We start from the raw sequence: 21,112 nt of genomic DNA on the forward strand, positions 1-21,112 counted from the left end.
AACTCTCAATGTATTACTTCCTGGTAAAACATTTTATTTTTTAATAAAAAAGTATAAGTATTCCTTTGCATTTGAAATAATCTGCATGTTTATATTATGAAGCGAAGTAAATGTGGTCCGCACTAAATAAAAATAAAATAATAATACATGTGACACAGCAGAGTGTATGAAAGTCCTCTGTTAGTAATAAGAATAGGTAGATTGATTACCCTTAAAAATGGTCCTGTGGTGCCAGAGCCAAAGAACCCACTGAAGCGACTGGCAGCTCTGTTTTTCCAGGTGTCGGTGCCGTTGTTAGGCAGAGAACAGCTAATATTCGGGAGTGTATCTTGCACTGGGATAGTTGCATCCCCAAGGAATTCAGTCATATTCTTTCTTCTTCTTCCAGGAGCCTAACCCCAAAAGAAAAATATGCAATGTAATTGTCTTTATGTGTAGCTATTATTAATTGAATGTGGCTAGTTTTATAGATAGTTAGGAAGATAGACAGATGTATAGAGACATACATACATTTAGAATGCAATTAACAATGAGCAACAAAGAGGAATAAAGCAAGAAACAAAAAACAGGTTATTTGTTCACAAAATTGAAATTCAAATATATAATTATCCAAGTAGCAGCTGGAGTGAAATTGTATCTATGTGCCACATTTGAGGAAGGCATTCAGCATACCCTGAGCAAAAAACAAAGCTGAGGCAGGAAATAAAACATGCCAGTTTTCAGACATGGATTTGGAAGGATCTTATTCGCACTCCGACAAAAGATGGAACGCACAAATCTCTTACTAACAGGTCTAGGTAGCAGGGTAATCCAAGGAGCTGCGATGTTTAGGATTGTATAAACACCCAGGACACTAATATCTGTAGTTCAGTGATTTAACAATAGCAAAGCTGAAAACTATTGTGTAAACCTACAAAGAATATATTAATGGCAACCTGGTGCGTTCTACTATAACGAGCGTGCTGTACAAAGTGGCTTTATTCACTAATATGATCTATGTACAAAAATAATATTTTTAAAGATTCCAACAATCCGCATAGCAAAAACTAGCCCCTTACTGTTTTTGTAAAGTAGCGTTGCATAAATGTACAGGACAGTACTCTGTTTAAGATTCTAAACAAATGATAAAAAACAATGCATATGTGACAGGTTGGCAGACTAATTACTGTATATAACAATGTGACAGTTCTTTCTCATTGTATGTAAATATCTGTTATTTTCTTGTGATATCAAAGACCGTTGCCACATAGAAAACAATGCATGTAATACTATATATATATATATGTGTGTGTGTGTGTGTTAACATATATTACAATTTTTTTATACATAAAAGCAACATTTAAGAAGTGCAGCTTAGTAGAATTATATAATTATCTAATATTTTATGCTCAAAAGAAAATACTCACCTCCGCCTGAAAAGGCAGCACTCCAAGAATGGAATAAATAGCATTATGTTTCATGAAAATATTCTTGAAACGGGTCACAGGCGACGACGGTTTGCTACAAAAGACACATACAGTAGAGACCTCTTCTGCACTGAGTGAGACTGAGGACAGTCCACCTTACTCTCCTATCTCACATTTAACATCATATCCCACATCTTTCTAGAGTGTTTAGCCGAGAGGACGATGCAAATGGGTGTGAGTCTTGTGTCAATACTGAGCAGAAAGTCAATAGTCAATAAAACAGATTGCATTGCTGAGGTGGGTATTAGTAATGCCATGGCAATCGAACATTCCTCTTTCTAATTTGACCCTGTACCTTTAAGAAAAACAGCCTGAGTCTATTTGCATGTGGTGGGTGGGGAAGTGTTCTGCAGCTGGTGTTTTAGAAATGTATTCCAAATTCATAGCATGAAGCCTGGTACTGTCAGCTAATCAATGGGTTTGTATTCTGTTGAACTCATTCAGTGACTGTAGGATATGTATGTATGTATGTATATATTTATTTATCTAGCGTCATCTATGTACATAGCACTTTAGAGCAGTAATACAGTGACATAATAATATAATGGGAATAAGCTCTTGAGACATAAAAGTAACATTTAGGAAAAGGAGTCCCTGCCTCGAAGAGCTTACAATCTAATTAGTAAGTAGGAAGAACATACAGAGACAGTAGGAAGGTGTTCTGGTAAGTGCGTCTGCAAGTGGTCAAGGTCGATGTATGATGTTTATAGTATCAGCCACGGAGCTACCAATATGCTTCAATAAAGTGGTGTTTTAAGATGCATACAGAAAATGATATAGAGATGATCACAAAAGAGATCCCTATAGTTTCACGCAAACCACAATAAATTGATATTTATCTATAGACTACATGCCTGGTAGTTATATAAATTATCAGGATTGATTACTGATTCTGAGAAGGGAGATAACAGATTAAAATTGAAAATAATACAATTTTATTAGTATAACTCTTTTAAGTGCACAAATATATACAGTGAAAATACCAAAAGAATAATAAAAAATCCCCAAAGGTGGAGTGGATTGCTGGAGAACTGAATTATATCAATTACATGTAGATTCATGACAATTCTTAGTAATGGATTCTCCTTGAGAGACACAGTCCTTTATTATCAGCCACACAAGTAGCTTTTGGTTGAGACAAACAAGCACCACATTAAAATGTAGTTAAATTCAATAGAGCATCAGCAGTTATTCCTTAATAAAGAACTCTTTGATAAAGCGTGGTCTGCCGCGTGAAACGTGTAAGAGCTGATCTTTGCTATTATGTGCCAATAAAAGTTTTTGTACGGATATAGAGCAGTCCGGATCTACACTTTTTCCCGAAGGCAGCTTCACCGCCTAACAAATCTATTCTCCTCTTATTCCTTACTAGGTAAGTCCTAAAAGGCTGTTATATTAGCAACAGAGAACATGTGATGCAATCTCACTTGTAATTAGTGCATGTATAGACCAGGTTTGCTAACACTCAAAAACACCACCAATTGTGTGGCTAGATATTTAGTTAGAGCAGCTTATAGTGGTTACAGTATCCACACGTTACCTCCTAACACACTCCTCATAACAGTATCACATATTCAGTAGTTAAATAGATTGTGTCATAAGATGCATATAGTATAATAGTATACAATGTAGCCTTTACTTGCAACAACAACACCTTTCGGAATGGCTAGTAGACATATACCAGGACACATAGTATCTAATTGCAACTATTGTATCCGTAGAGTTAGTTTGTCTAATGCACAGTTAGCTGCCCCCAAAGTCAGTCACGGCTTAGGCTAAGGCCCCGCTGCCTCAGACCACACGCCCGCACTGCAGACAGGCGGTGCGTGGAGAGGCACTTGGGGCTTTTTCCAGTCCAAAGGGATCATTTTTGCAAGCGGGGGGCGTGGCCAAACAGGTCGGGGGGCGCGGCCATGACATGAGGGGGCGGGACCGCCCCTCAGCCGTTCAGCCCCTCAACTGTTCAGCCCCTCAGCTGTTTAGCCCCTCAACTCCTCAGCCGCTCAAACACACAGACAGGCACTCACGCACTCAGGCACACACATACACACAGACAGGCACTCACGCACTCACAAATACACACGGGGGGTGGGGAGGTGAATCGGAGCCCGGGGGTTCGGAGCAGGGGGGGAATCGGAAGGGGGACCCCCCCCCCCCAAGAGGAGATAGTCTGTGGGAGTGAGCAGGGGGGACTTCCTTGGTGCTGCAGAGTTTATTTAAAATCGCTGCTTTCCCCCCACACTCTCCTCCCCGCTCCCCGAAGCCTCCCATCCTCATTGGCTCACAGCCACACCACGTGACGCGTCGCCGCTTGGGATTACAATTCTCTTGAATCCCCTGGCGGCTGACGCATCACAGCGTGTAGTGAGGACTGGGACCGGCTCGGGAGGATTCCCCTGCTGGTGGGGAACGCTCGTGCGGCCGCCCGCGCCGCCGGGCGCAGCGGTCCCAGCCCTTATATCTTGAAACTGTGATACATGCTAACAGATAAGTATGGTGAGCGTTTCACCCCAAAGGAGGAAAAATATGTTTTTTATCGATATGCAACCCAGTTCAGTCATCAGTGTCTGTGTCAATCAGCATCCGTCCCCTTCGCCTGACATCATTGTTGTGATATACCCCAGGGTATTGCCGATGTCACGAGTCACGACAGATAGGGGTGTCACGTGAATCTACCCACACAGCCGTCTGTAGCTTTCACCAGGTGTCTGGATCATATAGTGTATGACACACAAATTACAAGCACTAATTTAAGAAAGTTGGTTCAATCAGGTCAAATATCCATGTTGCTAACATCATGATAACAACAAAACTGCATTTTGTGGAATACATTCCGGGTATCAATACAGTACCACATGACAAAAAAAACAAATAATAGGCCACCCATGCATAGCTGTACATTGTATGCAGCTCCCCACTAGGGCAGGTACAGAATCCAAAAGCAAGTTAGAATATTCCAAGGTGGCTTCTGGCTTTTAGGTAGAATTACCATGATCTGATAAACTCAGAGAGGACCTTTCAGTTGATGTTTGCTAAAACAAACAGCAGGTAACCCAAACCTCACCAATTTATGGCAAATTTATCAAAGTAGATAAACACACAAAGAAGAAACACTTTGCAAACCAGGACATATAATTTGCAGAGGAGCTACTGTAGCAACTATTGATTAACACACTCAATTACCTGTACAATTAAGGAAGACTGTATTCAGATTTTAGCATGTTTGTATTGATCAAACTCTACATATTAACAGTTAAAGAACTCCAATGGGCAAAAGTATGTCGTTGTAATTTATTTAATGCACTAAGCATCATGCTAAAAGCCTTATCAACCCTTCAAAGGCTGACAACTCAGAAGAATAAAAAAGCCATTTTCTATCTATCCAATTGTAACTGCAAAGATTCCTATATATTAGAGGGTATTGAGTACTAATCAAAAGGGGGGTTTATTTGTTAGCATATAAACGGTTTAATTTATGTAATGGCTTATGCAATAGAACTATAAAGACGCAAACCCATGCTATATTTCTACAGTATCTCATTGCCACTATGTCATTTTTGCAACTTGTGAGACATAGAGGAGTTTGAGGTCACACAAGGAAGATCCTGATCTTAATCTAGTTGACAGGCTTCCCTCCAAAGATATGCCTGATCCTTTTTGTATAGATTCATACAAGTTGATTTATGCTTGATGCCATGACATTCATTTGCAAATATATATATTGTTCTATTTCAATTTCTAAACAATGTGCTATTGCTGAAATAAAAGAAAACATACCAAAAAGTCAAGCTGAATTCTTACATAATACTAATAACGTTGCAAAGGAGTGAGGAGTATATCTCCAACAAATGAATATGTTTTGTACATAATTCTTAGCACATGCAGTCATTTACTAATCTAAAAATAGCTAAGCAAAATAGGCATATGGATATGCCTACCCCATAAGCTAAAGATGGTACTAACCTTTAAATCTGTTGAATAGGAAGGCATTAGGACCTCATCAATTACAGAAAGATGATCCCAACTTTTCCAAGCTGATAATCTGCCCATGGCTGATTCAATGCGAACTGGTTTCTCCTTCATTTTCTAGACCAGTTGAGTCAATTAGCAAGCAAAAAATGTAGGTTTTCTATAGAAGGTTCACTTATTAAAAAAAAAAATACAGAAAAACTGCAGCTAGGTATGTATTCCTTGGATTAGCCTCCTGATATTTTAATAAAATCTCATATGTCCCATGATAGTCCTTAATGAAGGAAAGATTTTCAAAAGTCTTCTGGAAAAGCAGAACTCTTAAGGATGTTGCAGTCCTGAAACTTCTATACCAACAACATTTACTCTGAGCACTGAGATGCTCTTAAGTAAGTTTGTATGGAGGGGGGAGTTATAGCAGAAATAGGAGTAGCCAGTCAAGAAAACCTAATTTCCCTCCTGTCACCATCTAGTGAAAGAGATTTCATCAATTCATCAGTCTCTACCAGAGATCAAAGGAGTCTGTGCCTGATCTGTCAGACTGGACTTCACAACCTAACCAAGTATATAAATGTATTCTGTGCAGCAGAGACGAAATATTTTTTCGCACCTCTATCCATTTGCTACAATAATAGGGTCCTGTATGTTCTGTCCCAGACACTATGATAAAATAGGGGCAAGGAGCTATTTTATTGCCAGGCCATTATGTCAATGTGCTAGCTGGGAAGGCAATTTAGAAGGAAGTCTACTTCTCAATCTAGTATAGTCTGAAGATCAAAGAATGCACAATTAAAGTGTAAGCCATATTTTTGCATTTACATAATTATATATTGTAAACCAATCCATACTCTGTCTAAATACAATTCAGATCCATATCTGGTTTTACAAACATTCCATTCATATGTAAATTAGCAAATTGAATATGTTTCATTGTAGCACAGATGGTGTTGGGAACATCTTTATAATGCATCTTTGCAAAGTATAAGTCCTTCCAAAACAGAGGGGGAAGCAGGGGGGGGGGTGGGTGTGGGGGGAGGGGAAGGGGGGGCGGGGGAGAGATTCAATACATTCCAAGCAGTTTTCTATTCTATCCTTAGAAATAACAAATCATACTTGCCCCCTTTTATTCATCTTATGAGCAAAAGACAGCACCATATTTTGTATGGCCAAAAAATATAGAAATAGGAAATCTGTGTGCTACATGACAACGTAGTATAAATCAATAAAAAAAAGTATAGACGGCTTTTTAAAGATCAAGCTCCAAAAATGTCTGAGAGCTTGGAAGCTCGCTCAGGAGGTACATGTTTTTATGTAGCAGCAGTCTTTTTCATCTTCACAATCAAATTGGCAAATCAGTCTGTAATTGTCTTTTTTTAAAATTGGTGTTTTTAATTGTAGCATTTTAAAAATGGATTTACATGGCTGACGCTTTTAGTCTATCGCAACTTCAGCGAACGTTAATAGTGGGGCTCTTACTGCTGCAAAATGTGCTGTGGCCCTTCTGACTGAGAAACTTCACTGGTACTGATATAATAACAGGGATCAAAATGAAACTATACACATCCAGGTTGCAAGACTGGCAAAATCTTTCTACTCTATTCTCAGGGATTCTTAGTATATGCATTACTAAATCTGCTACCATAACCTCAGCTCGCCTAAGCTATTGGATGAATGTTGTCTTGCTGTTTGTTGATTGCTAATGAAGTTGATGTTACAATTAGTGTCTTCCTTCACAATACCTTAGAATCATGAATAGGGACATCATAGAGGTAACAATCACACACAATATCTCCCCTTAACTTTGAAAGAAAATTAAGTCTTCAATCTGTATTTGGCTGTTAGTATCAATCTTTAATTTCCTGTGGGTATATGAGGAGAGTGTATCTAACATTTTATTGAGTGACACTTTCACACATAAGTTGACAAGTGATTGTTCAACCTTCTTACCTGCCCAATGGGCAGAGCACAATGTCACTGTAATTAATACTTGTCCCTAATCAGCTTCCCTAATCAGCTAATGATTATTGTATCATTGGTTTGCCTCTAAGTTTTTTGCAGTCTAATTATCATACCAAAATATAAATAACATTACATAACATTGCAGTTAACATATATTTTGCTTGTCACAGACTCTGTAATTTTAGCTAGAGAGCTAAGTATAAAATTATACAATGTGTTTATTTACATTTATTGGAGACAGTGCACCAACATGTAGTATTTTCTTTGTTTCATTCATAATCAAAGAAAAATACCAAACAGTCAAAATATCTTCTCAATACAATGATATGCTGAATGCTATGGAAGCAAATTTAACTAATTTTCCTATTGTTATAATATTATATATACAAAATAGAGATATTAAAAGTGTTTATCATTTTAAACTTGGAAAAATAGAACTTTTTTTTCACAGAGATTTATGTACTAAGAGTCGCAAAAAGGGGTTTTAGGGCAAACTTGGCACGTCTTACTCAATTTCAGTTGCACGTGTGTATGCCTACGTACTAAGCTCAAATGCCTCTATCTGTGCGGCAGAAATATATATATATATTTTCCATTTGTTTTGGTGCACAGAAGCGGGGCTTGGTGTATGTAACATGATCCGATACGAAAAATGATTAAAAACACCAAATGATACGTCATATGTATGAAGTCTTCATACATACAAAGCACATTTTTTAAGCTTTGTATTACTTTTTAGCATCGAAAATTTTATACAAAATTTTAATACAACACCCTCAAGTCCATTGAAATAAGTTAATTTAAATATGCAAATAGTCATATTTCCCAGGTATTTCCCAGGTATCTCAGGTGTGTTCAAACCATTGGTATATAAATCAATGGGTACTCTTTCTCGCCCAACCTTTTTCAGCTAAAAAGTTGTATCAAACATTTTAACAATTTTTAATATGATGGAATACAAGAAAATGCTCAGCATCTTAAGTTAGATGTAAAAAAAAAATCTAATTTTCATTAAAGGACTTAGCAATACACATTGTAGTTGCAATACTATAATAAAAACACTTTTAATAGTTATTTAATAATAATATATTTATACACATTCTCTATTTGCTGGTGAAAGGAAATCTGCAACACGTTACGGTTGTAGTCATCGGGCCTCAGTTATAAAGCTTTTTGTTTTTTTTAGAAAATAACTATGGTGGAGACTTTTTGCACATAATATAGAAATTCACAGTTTCACAGGAACACGCAATTTCATAGTGAGAGTGGGATCAAGATGAAATGTAAAAATACAATTTGTGAATAAAAAAAAAGTTAAGTCATTTGTGAATCCCCTGGCCCTGCATGATAAGTGAAACACACACTGCCCCAGGTTACTCAGATCTCCGTACGGGAGGCAGGTATGCTTTTTATGACAAACACAGTGCAATGTTCTGATTCATTGCATTTTCTTGCTTCTGCTGTTGATTCCTAGACAGTGCAGGCTCCAGATGTCTGTTACTGAAGCCAAAAGACAAAGCAGCTGGGAAATCAACAAAAGGGCAAATAAATGACTGGAAGTAGACTAAACCTACATTTAGCACCCCCCTGTGTAAATTCAAAGGGGATTATTTAACAAGAAGCCTGTATTAACCATATGAATTCCAACAATTATTTTATATTTTGACAATTTGTCAATGCATCATATATATATATATATATATATATATATATATATATATATATATATATATATATATATATATATATATATATATATATATATATATATATATATATCATTACATTTTAAGTTATGGTGGGTGAAAAAAGCAACAAAAAACCTCCACCATTAGCATATAGCCAATAAAGGATATCACTTGTGAGCACATTCACATGTCTTAGACAGGTCTGCACCCCTGCCTTTCAACCATTATCACCTAGCATAGCAGCAAGGGATTCTGGGAAATGACATGCAAATGAGCACACAATGTTGAATATCATACACATGGAGCCCATTTAAGCAGATGCAGTGCCGGTCACACAGCTTTTAAGCACAGCACGGGACTAGCAAAGTATATGTAATATATATATATATATATATATATATATATATATATATATATATATATATATACATACAGTGCTTCCACTGCAGCAAGGGATTCTGGGAAATGACATGCAAATGAGCACACAGTGCCACCGTTTGTCTCAAATCCATTATTACATGGTTCCCTTCATATTTTTATTTGCTATATGGTATATGGTGGAGGGTTTTCAGTCACCTTTTCACCCACCATAACCTAAATAATGTGTGGTGAAAACCTACCCAAGTCTTAAATTTCAAAGCCAGTACAACCAATCTCAAACTGATGAGACCCAAAAGGTCGAAAGAGCTGTCTGTGAGTGGGTTAACTGGCTTTGCATCAGATCCCAGGCTGTGTTTAAAACAGTGAGCATTGGCTTAAGGGTTCCATGTAATAATGGATTCAAGGCAAATGAGGGAATGTGTGCTTATTTGCATGTCATTTCCCAGAATCCCTTGCTGCAGTGGAAGCACTGTATGCTAGGTGATAATGGTGAAAAGCAGGGTTGCAGACATGTCTAAGACATGTGAATATGCTCACAAGTAATATTTAAATGTAACACCAGACCCATATAATTGTATCTCTTCCACACTGCAATTTTACCTCACGTGTGAGCCTTTTTTTATACCTATAATATTAAGTTACTTTTTTAATAAATAGTTTAGAAGTTCTACTGTCTCAACTTCACTGATCATTGGACAATATATATGAAGATATTTACAGTACAAGTAATCCAATGGATCCAGAAGTTATAAAATTGGTCTGAAGAATCAGGTTATACTTCAGTCCAAGTTTCCACAGTGTTCTTGCATAATTCTAATCCAATATTTCTACAATCCTCCACATGTTGTAAGTGCATTATTTAGCACTTAAATATTATTAATTATGTAGACCTACTACTCTATGTTTTTTTCCCTCTCCCCCTTTTTCTCTTTCCTTGTGCGCCTAGGTCATTCTACACAATATAAATATATATATATATATATATATATATATATATATATATATATATATATATATGTTATATATATATATATATATATATATACATATACACACAAGTATCTGTACCGTGTTAGCCGATAATAGCTTAATATCAAAAACAAATACTCAATACCGTTCTGTGGCTAACGTAATGCTTTAATTTGTGTGAGCTTTCGAGATACACTGATCTCTTCTTTTGTAAAGTAAAGAAGATGTTTTGTAACACCGCCCGAAGAAGAGATCAGTGTATCTCGAAAGCTCACACAAATAAAAGCATTTATCAAGTACTCCTTGATAAAGTGTATTGTATACATGAAATGCGTAGGAGGGTGTTAACCTCCTTTTTATGATGGATTAATAAAGAAATATTTTTTACACATCATTTTGGGACCCACTCTATTTGCTGTGCGCCAGTTGTTCTCTCCCTCTATATATATAGGCTGGGCCACCTATCTCCTATTCCATTGGTTTACACATATGGTGCAATTCGCGTATTAACCCATTATACACCCTGAGCGCAGTCACGCAGTCTCTCTCTCTCGTCAATATTGACACATTTGTAGAGAGTTTCTTTGGCTATCAGGTCATATAATAAAAAAAGAGGAGAGAAAAAATGAAAATAAAATACATCAATAACATACATTTATATCATATGTGATTCACATTATTGTACCCCTTATGACTCTTATTGTTTCATGCAGCCATTACTCATATCACACTCCACACCCCTCAAAAAAAGTGTCAAAATCAAGCACGTATGACACAAATAGTAAACACTTAAGCATGAATATCCTTAACTACTGTATATTTTTAGTGTAGTTATTTATCTAAGGGACTCCTTTTCCTAAATGTTACTTATGTCTGAAACATTTCTTCCCATGATGTGGTCTTTGTATTATTTGTTATTTATATGATTATGTCACGTGTATTACTGCTGTGAAGCGCTATGTACATTAATGGCGCTATATAAATAAAGATACATACATATCTATAAGAAATTAAGGTTTTTTTTGTTCATTAAGTCTTTCTTTGTTCCTTTTGTTTTCAGCTTTTCTACTTGCCAAACTAATCACGTCACTTAGAAACTAAATCATGCATTGCACTGCAAGCTATGCTGTTACTGAAAGAGTTACCATTATTGATCAGTCTGGGATAACTGAGGCTTTTAGTTGTACCCTTCCTAAGATTAGAAAGCAATGTCTTAGCTTCAGCCTTGGGTCACAAACAAAAGTCATATTAACGGATGTTATCCAATTGACAGAATTACCAGAAATGTCATAATAGCTTGACACATAACATTTGAAAAACATAGTGTTCATGGAGAAGGTGAAGCACGGACATTAATGACTGTCAAAGAAATAAAATTGTTTCTGCTGCTGGCACTTTGTGCTATGCAAGTACAAATGTTTATGCAAGACCCTGGAGCCTTCAAGCACTTCCCAACCCCTGTAAATGCCCAAACCCGTACTGCATAAACAAACACACCAAACAACCAAGCTTGGAGTTCAAATTGGCAGCAGCTTTACTGAGAATGTAAACACCAAAAACTCCCCACTCTGCCAGCATGCTCGTAATTATATAAAGGGTCCAAAGGTGCGCAGCCAAGTCCTGCCTCCACCGCAAAGGTGCGGCCTAGAACACCGACCAGCGCCTCAAATACTCAAACACCATTATGGGCAGAGATTGGAAAAGTTACCCAAATTCACTTTGCCTAAGTTTGGCTTAATTATTTTTTTTTAAAATCCAATAGCCGAAAAGTATATTATATTATTAAATAATAAAATATTTCTAGGTATCTCGGGTATGTTCGGATGTATATCTCCACATGTATAGTAAGTGTTTCGGGAGGAATACAAATCAATGAGTATTCTATCAAAATAGGATTCTCCAATCCCCACCAACTCCCTACTCTACAAATAGGAAAAGCGTCTGGTAGCAAAGCTGCCCTATTGGTCACAGCTTCTCTTTGTGAAATAAACAGGTATCTTTGAGTCACAGTCCTAGTAATAACAGTGACTTTGTGAAGATATTCAGTACTGTAATCAGTAGCCAATCTTTTTTTTAATTTTTTATTATGATATTCCACTAAGCAACCTATCTTACCGTTTCAGCAGTGTATCTATTATTACTATTCATAATAATATCAGTTACACAATTGAAATGATATTTAATGACTTTGCAAATTCATGCCAGAAACTGTGGAAAGCACAATACAAAAAAATACTATGTATACTGCTTCTCTTAGTAACTAAGTAAAGAATGGAGTACAATTTTTAAAGTCAAGGTGAGTATTTGTTTTCTAACGTGACATCTGCAATGTATCTCCACATCTCCATGATCAGTATAGCTATGAGGAATTTGCACTCTAACCAACTACTTATTTAGCTTTGCTGATTACAGGTTCTATTTGGCTTAAACCCATTACTGCCAGAGGGACCTGCAACACGTGATTTTGCATCACTCACTGGCACCAAAAAGGGTTTCAAGAGGTGAAGACAGTCATTTTCAACCAATAACATGTTCTACCGATATGAAGTAAAGCACAGTGGCTACCTCCTCACAACTCCACCTTTCTGATTTTTTTTAGAGCATTATGTGAGCTGCTAAAAATCTGTAGCTGAAATCTAGACATTCTCGTCACTCTGTGAAAGGAGATATTGGCTGCCAAAGATTCCCATATGGCTCATATATATAAGATGATAATTGATAAGCGAAAATACTTTCCTTGCTTCTTGTTTCAATAGAACAGATGGTTCATGACTAAAACAGTTTTGCTCCCTATAAGCAGACATGTGGATTGTCAGAAAGCTTTGTCACCCGCTATCCGCAGAACACTTAATGTAGCTTCTGCTGCAACTTTCTCACATCTCTTGGAAGACAAAAGATGGTTCTGCCTTGTAATAGCTACTTATATGATAAAGTACACATTTACAGGGTTTTTTTCATTTTATTTTATGACATTAATCCAATAATATGTACTTGTATGTTTTAGACGTTGATCTAATTTAAAAAAAAAAATATATATATATAAATATATATATATATATATATATATATATATATATATATATATATATATAGTTGATTTGATAATCAAGAAATACAAATATTCCTATTTCTAATTCACCTGAGGAGAATTACCTCAATATCAGCCTATATATGATTGATCCTATAAGAGGGAATTAAATACACCTCAGGCCAAACCTACCATTGTAAGTACCTGCTATGCCTAATATCTGATACAAATAATACTGCTATACCAATCCAATAAGTTTGAATATTATACTCACCATAGGTTAGTAGCAATGTGCTGCCTCAATAACGGAGATTTTAAATCACACTGTACAGTATATAATGCTTAAAGCGTCGTTGTTAATGAATAATAAAACTTTATTGTTTTTTGTTTTGACAGAGCTTGAGAAAAGACCAGTGGGTCTGAAATGTGCGTCGCTCTGGGTTTTTGTCTGACTGCCTGATGATTTTGGATTAAATTCTCTTTTTTTCACCTGTGAGTGCTGCAGTTTTGATCTGTTTTGTATTGTTTTCATAGATACATTGTTAGTGGTACATATGAAGTATATTACATACTCTCTCTATAGGAATATTTGTATTTCTAGATTATCATATAATCATATGGCTTTATTTTTGTTAAATAAATCATGACACGGTGTAACATGTCATGTGTTGTTGTTCATCTGATGTTGTATTTACCTAATTTTAAGACCTGCTAAGGAACAGATGATTGTTATTATGTCCTGATATGTAAAACCATGGAATTCAAAGACAGTGTGCTTTCTTTTTCACACAACTGTATGTACTTTGAGTGCAATTCATAGGGATCCTTATGTGAGGACCTTACTGTACCTTGCATACAAAGTTGTTGACCTAGGAAATATTATCCCTCTGCAGCGTAGTATTTTATCTATGCATAAAATTAAAAAGCGGCTTTGGGATTGAGCGGATTGTTATCTTTAATGGTTTACTGTTTCCTCCCACAGTAATTTTGTGAATCAATTAAAAGCATATTGTTTCTCATGAGGTTTAGATATATTTTAAAAAATTCATATTTTTGGCATATTTAACAGTGCTGTGGTTCTGTGACCGATTTTACAAAAATATGGGGATGCACTGCTACTTTAAATGTACAGCACTATTTTAAATTGGGTTAGAAAGGTTGGAATATATTATTGGAAACCTATCCAAAAAATAAAAAAAGCTGTAGTAGTTTAGGGACGGAGTGTTAGTATAATATACCTAAGGAAAGCTATAGGTGGAATTAACGAAGCTCCGATAACAGATGTTGGAGCTGAATCGGCATTGACTCCCATTCAAGTTATTGGCAGTTAACGCCAATCAAGCTCCGATACCCGTTATCTGAGCTTTGTGAATCCCCTCCCCCCCAGTGGGAAAACGTCAGCACGCTGTAAATGCCCATGTGAGCTATTGCAGCTATATAACACACTTAGAAAAAGTGACAGACAAAAAGGTACGTCCTGCTAAAAACCTTGCATGTAAAGCCTTGACCTACATGTGACTTACAGAGTGCTACTCCTCTGCTTTATAATATCCAATTAATGTATATAACACATCTAGTTTAGGTAACTGCTTTCTGTCTAACAGCCCTGCTGTGTGTTTGCCATTTTCCATTTAGGCTTTATGTTTCTTTCTTTTTGTGAAGGTTCTTTGAATGACTACATGCACATGATTCTTGACTAAATACAAGACATCTGTATTTATCTAATACAGTGTTTCTCAACCAGAGTAACGCAGCCGTCTTCCAAGGGTGCCGCGACCTCCGGGGGGGAAGCACTCCGCTGGCCGCTCAGCTGGCATGTTCTGCATTATCTTGGGACTGGGAGGCTGTGATCTGCCTCTACTCTCTCTCCTCTCGCAGCCCGGCGCAAAGAAAAAGGAAAGGTGGACCACAGCTTCCCGGCTGTGAATGTGGCGTGTTGAGAGTAAGGGTAAGTATGAAGTGTGAATCTGTAAGAAGGGGTGAGTGTGGCGAGTTTGTGCGTGTAAGGATGGTGAGTGTGATGCAAGTGAGCGAGAAGGATTGCGTGTGGTCTGATAAGCAGGGTGTCACGAGATTTAAAAAAAATGTATCCAGTGTGCAAGTGCTCAAAAAAGGTTAAGAGCCACAGATCTAATATATTTTATGCATGTTGTCTTACTGCAGGCACAACAAGCTTACGTATACTGCATAGATAGTTAGATCTGGAGAATACATACCATGTCATACAGTATATAGATCTTAAAATTAAAAGAAAAATACATAGGTATTGATCACTATGCTTTAAATTCAATAACATTACTAGTTCTACTTAATAAGCAATAAGTGAACAGCAACAGATGCAAAAAGTACGCAAAATTTTCAAAAGCAGGAAATGTATTTATATTTAATCAAGCAAAATACCAAGCGGCATGGTATGACCGTATAAAGTTGCATAGATTACTAATTTGGTGTAAAAAAAATTAGCCAATTCTAAAACTTTGTCCTTTAATCCTAATGGAAGGATTTAGATGAGTTTGTTGTGCAGCTGTTTATCCTCACTCATTAATTTAAAATACTCTTTTTTTTTTTTTTTTAAATAGCTGTTATGTATATAAACAAGGTGACTTGAGACGAATGCGCAGGTGAATGGTCCTGGAATGTGTTTCTAAGGACAAAAGCTCCCAAAACCCATTTGCAAAAAGCATGAAAAATAAATCTTGTTGATCTCTCCTAAGGACTGATATAGTTTCGATTTATTTTCCCAACAAGGCCAGACTACTTATGTGAGACAAGGAAGAAAAGTCAGCTGCCAGTGACTTAAACATTGTCTGCCTTAACAAAATATGGCAGTGATACTCCCAGGCTTATTTTAAGACATAAGATAACATACAGTTTCAGTTAACTCCTATTTTGCCTCCTACCAGACAAGCTGAATAACTTAATGTCATCTTCTTGTGCCACAGAGACAAGCAGCAAAGACCACACGTTCTCATTTAAATCAATAGAAAGTGAGGAAACATAGAAGTATAGAATTTGATAGCAGAAGAGACGCACTTGGCCCAGTTTGTTTGCCCATTCTTCCGAAGGTCGCAAAACCTAAGACCGTTTGTTAGCTGACGTTCGTTCATACCCTGTATTTAGAAAATCCTTCTAGCTGTCCCAAGCAATGTTTAATTCCCTAACTATATTCGCCTCTACCACCTCTGTCGGGAGTCTACTCCGCAAATCCACCACCCTTTCCGTGAAGATCTACTTCCCCACATTTCCCCCAAGTGCAACCCTCCAGCTTTAGAGCATGACCTCTTGTTCTAATCACTTCTCTTGGTTTAAAGGAAGAGGTGCAATCCCAAATCAGGCTAATTACATAGTATAACACATGAATTTCTCTCAGAGTCAAAGTAATAGTTTAGAGCGGGGCGGCCAGCTTTCGTCCTCAAGGACCACCAGCAGGTCAGGTTTTCAGGATATCCCTGCTTTAGCACAGTTGTTTTCTAATGAGCCACTGATTGAATCACCCATGCTGAAGCAGGGATATCCTGAAAACCTTACCTGTTGGTGGCACTTGAGGACTGGAGTTGGCCACCCCTGGTTTAGAGTCTGTCTTTTGTTCTGGCACAGAATGGGTAAATATTAAATAATCCTCACTGTTAGAAACTATATATGACAGACTGGTGCAATTAATAGTTTTGTGGCTTTGCTCTTCCATTAGGTTTTTAGAATGAATAATTTACACTTTGATACCTTAAGAACAGGAACAAAACAAGACATGTTAAAAGTCACATGGAGCCGACACTGGTTATTACCTCTAAACTGGAATGGTTCTTGAAGACATCTTTACTACTTAGGAGGTCAATGCTTCAATCACAAGTGTACCTCTCTTCCATAAAATTACAATGCATAACTAGATTTGTTGTTAGTTGTAATACCTTTCAATGAATCAGAATGGAGAAATAGGTGCAATAACATATTCAGAGTTTGCAACCTCATTGGACTCGTCTTCATGTGTAGAACAAATGACGACTCAACACCAGGGGTGCGCAAACTTCTTGAACTGTGCCCCCTTTGCCGGGAGCCGCTGCGTTCGCGGCCCCCCTCTCCCAATGGCTCGGCGTCAAATGATGTCGCGGGTCATGTGACGTCACGTGACCCCACTACGTCGTTCGACGCGCGTTGCCATGGCGATGCTTCGCCGAAGACCCGGCTGGCAGCAGGTAAGTGAGTTACAGAGGCTTCACGCCTCCCCCGGCATTTAATTTAAATGCCGTGGGGAAGAGCACGGGGCCTCTGCAACTGCCCGCGTCCCCCCTAGAAATTCTCCCATTACCCCTGGGGGGCACACCCCCCAGTTTGCGCACCACTGCTCTACACTTCTCCAAGATCAATGCGGCTACTAGAACTTTGTACTGACACAAAGTTGGAAATATAGTCTCTAATTCTAAAATGAACAGATAGAAATGTAATTAAATACTGTCCCCATTTGAGTGCAAATAAAATACTGTTAATAAATGTTGCCTAAAGATACAGGCTAAGACGTAAGGTATTAATATCTCATCGAAAAAAACACAACATTTCCTCAAATTCAATTATTTAGACCTGTGCAGAGTCTGAATTATGAACAAAGTGAAAGTCAAAAGCAAACAATAAGATTGTAGCTGCAACAATTCCGTCAATATCTCAATAATCATTGTTTGAATAGATAACCTTTCAGCCTATTCAGTCGTTGTGAAAGTAACTATAGATTGATTGAGAGTGTCACTGATAAGGTCAAGGGACAACAAGATCTAGTGTCAGGTCTGTTGAGTATCTGTTGGCTTTAGAAACCATTTTGCCTTCAAAAGTGGAATTGCAACAGAAAGTAAATATTGGAGTTTTAACTATAATAATCATGGAATCTATCTTAATTGCTATACTGTACACTAACATTGAAATGGCACTCATATTCAGTGAATTAGTTGCATTCCTTCTGTAGGGGCATTATACCATGCAACTGATATTGCTGGGCATGTAAAAAGCTAAAGCCACCCAATGAGAGAACATTATTGCTAATGTTCAAAGTCCAATCTTTTACACTAAAACTACTAGCTCATTTAGATAACGTTTCATTCATTCATTTCAAGAAATTAGGGAGATTCCGGAAACTGTTAGTCCTTCACCTGTGGATGAAAGTGAGCGAGTGGGAATGTAGGGAATCAGGAGCTCCTTCAGGTAGCGGAGGCGTCCGCACGCGGCGTGATCACATTGCCTTAAGGCATTGATCGCGCCCATAGACCGCGTGGGCGACAGCACGAGGAATGAGTTGAAACTGGTTTCTCGGCGCGACGGACAAGTCACGTTAGCGGTGCGCCCAATGAGGGCGAATAGCTCCGTGACATCACAGACACCCCCCCCCCCCAACAGTGTGTCTACCATGTCCGGAAAATGCACCCGCTTCACGCGGGTGACGTCACGGAGCGCACACCTCCGTGCGGGCGAAGGCTGTATGGACGCAGCCTTACAGGCAAACAGTGCAGAGAACGGAGAACAGGTGTTGCTGCAAGAATGGGCTGGTTAGTTAGTAACGGTGGTATAATGGAGTATCACACTACAATTTTTCCCAGATAACATCTTTTAAAAAACACATAATCACAGGCCCTTTTCTTGTGCAGTACCAAACACCTCCCTTCCCCTTCTCCGATTTCACAGAAACTGATATCCAACAATATAGTCCAACACCATGTTACTGCTCACTTACGGGCAATAATGATGTATCTTAAACATTGCAGCTATTCTTCCTAAAAAGAGGAATGCTAAACTTGAACCACTGATTTTAAGCACCATTGCTACTACCTTTTACGAGTGAGGCACATTATCCAGTTCAATGTGAAATAATTCAATTTCATACACACATTTTCAAAAATAAAATATGTTAAGTTGTCATTTTAATATTTATTGTAAAAATCCAGTATTCACACCACACGCTTCACAATGAGAATGAAGGCTCAAGCACTACTTTATTCAATTATGCTTTGGACCCTATACCTCACTGACAAGTAGATCATAAATAAAGTAATATACAATACAATTATCATATTTTTGATATACCTCAAAGTTCTTGCTTAGCTCCCTCTCGTCTGTTGGGTAAATGCTGTTCTGAGTTTTACTTGGTTCAGTGATAGGGGGATTCTGTATAGTCTCCACAGCGTCATTCTTAGAAGATACCTGCGAATTATACAGCTGGACTCTTTCTGCCACAAGTCCTGATGCAACATGTACAAACTCTTTATCGGGACCAACATTGGAGCAGTGGTTAAGACCACTGAAGTGTGTCAGATAGTCCTCTCCGGCAATCTTGTCAGATCTTTCTTCTTGGACATGCCAGGTTTTAGTGCGTAGTCCTTTCATTTTCTTTATATTGTGTTCAGATAAATGTAAAATAAAGAAGTTATCAGGAACATACTTTATCTGTACAATATGCTATTTCTGACCTATAACTAGCCAGTATTGGTCTACATTGTCTTGAAAAGTACAGTAGCTCTACAAAATGATGTACATATACATAACTGCTTCCATTTAAAATTCCAGAGATATCATAAATAGTATATTATCAACTGTACAGTAGCTACACATCTCCTCAGAATGCTAGTCCTGCTTCTGTCTCTTCTTGTGATGTGATTTTCTCTGGTCTTGTGTGAACGGTCACTTAATAACAAAAATGCTTCAGGAGCATGATTCACCTTTGATACAGTGACTGAGAAAACCCCTAGTGACCGATATATGAGGTAGTTGCAATTATCAGAGAGCAAAGTTTTGAGCTGCTCGGTTTTTGATTGCACTCTCTATGGAAACAAGTACACTAATTTATTTACTTAGCGAAAAATGCTATTTTGTACTGTTTATGAGGGAACAGCTATAAAAAGGGAGTACTGTGTAGATTTATCATACATTAAAACAATCTCCTCTACATACATATTCTATGCTAAATGCACCTGTCACATTTTATTGGTTTAAAAAAGCAATGTTTTCCTCATTTTGCTTTATAATTTCATATGTTATTGTAATATCATCTATGTATTTTAGAGAAAGTTTAAATTAATTACGTTATTGTTAATTTTTGAGTAGTTGCTTTTGAATGGAAAACCAGCAAAACCAGTTAATTTCTCTAATATTTTTTATACTAATAATAATCATGTTATTTTTATTTCATGTAGTCTCCCAATGGGACTCAAAGCGCTTCATAATTACGATATAGTGCGCGGTACGCAGCACACAGGAGTTTTTACAGGCACCGTCTGTATGAGTTTATAAGTTATGATTTTGGTGCCTGAGGCACAGGGAGATAAAGTGACTTGCTCATGGTGCTGACACAGGGATTTGAACGAGGTTCTCCTGATTCAAACTCAGTGTAAATGTTTACAGAGTCAGTGTCCTTACTTGCTGAGTCACTCCTTCTCCCCTTTATGCTGCAGTTTATGACTTTGTAGTCTAAATTTGCCAAAACTTACAATAGTCTTGAAATAGGCAGTGACTTCATGAGATAATAAGTGAGTACTTGAAGTACATTACATTTTGATATCTGGCAATTATACTATAAAATGAAGAGCATGTAGTTTATTGCCTTTTAATCAAGTCTCTAGCTGTTAGTTTCTTTGCAGATTTGTAAGGGCTTGAAAACTCAAAAGCAGATGGGTGTGTTT

General features: G+C 37.4%; 1 protein-coding gene across 4 annotated transcripts in view; it reads right to left on the reverse strand.

Annotated features, from left to right (window-relative positions):
* Nucleotides 1-21,112, reverse strand: part of PLEKHG5 (pleckstrin homology and RhoGEF domain containing G5) — a 314,942-nt gene that overhangs the window by 19,240 nt on the left and 274,590 nt on the right. For 3 of the 4 annotated variants that reach the window (XM_075604980.1, XM_075604982.1, XM_075604981.1), the window contains 2 exons: nt 19,521-19,823; nt 210-392 (listed from right to left, as the gene is read on the reverse strand). In XM_075604980.1, coding sequence (XP_075461095.1) covers nt 210-392; nt 19,521-19,823 — 486 coding nt within the window. The remainder of the gene's footprint in view (nt 1-209; nt 393-19,520; nt 19,824-21,112) is intronic. The other variant, XM_075604983.1, reaches the window with a different exon arrangement.

Source organism: Ascaphus truei, chromosome 6 (genome assembly GCF_040206685.1).
Source record: "Ascaphus truei isolate aAscTru1 chromosome 6, aAscTru1.hap1, whole genome shotgun sequence".
Lineage (NCBI taxonomy): Eukaryota > Metazoa > Chordata > Amphibia > Anura > Ascaphidae > Ascaphus > Ascaphus truei.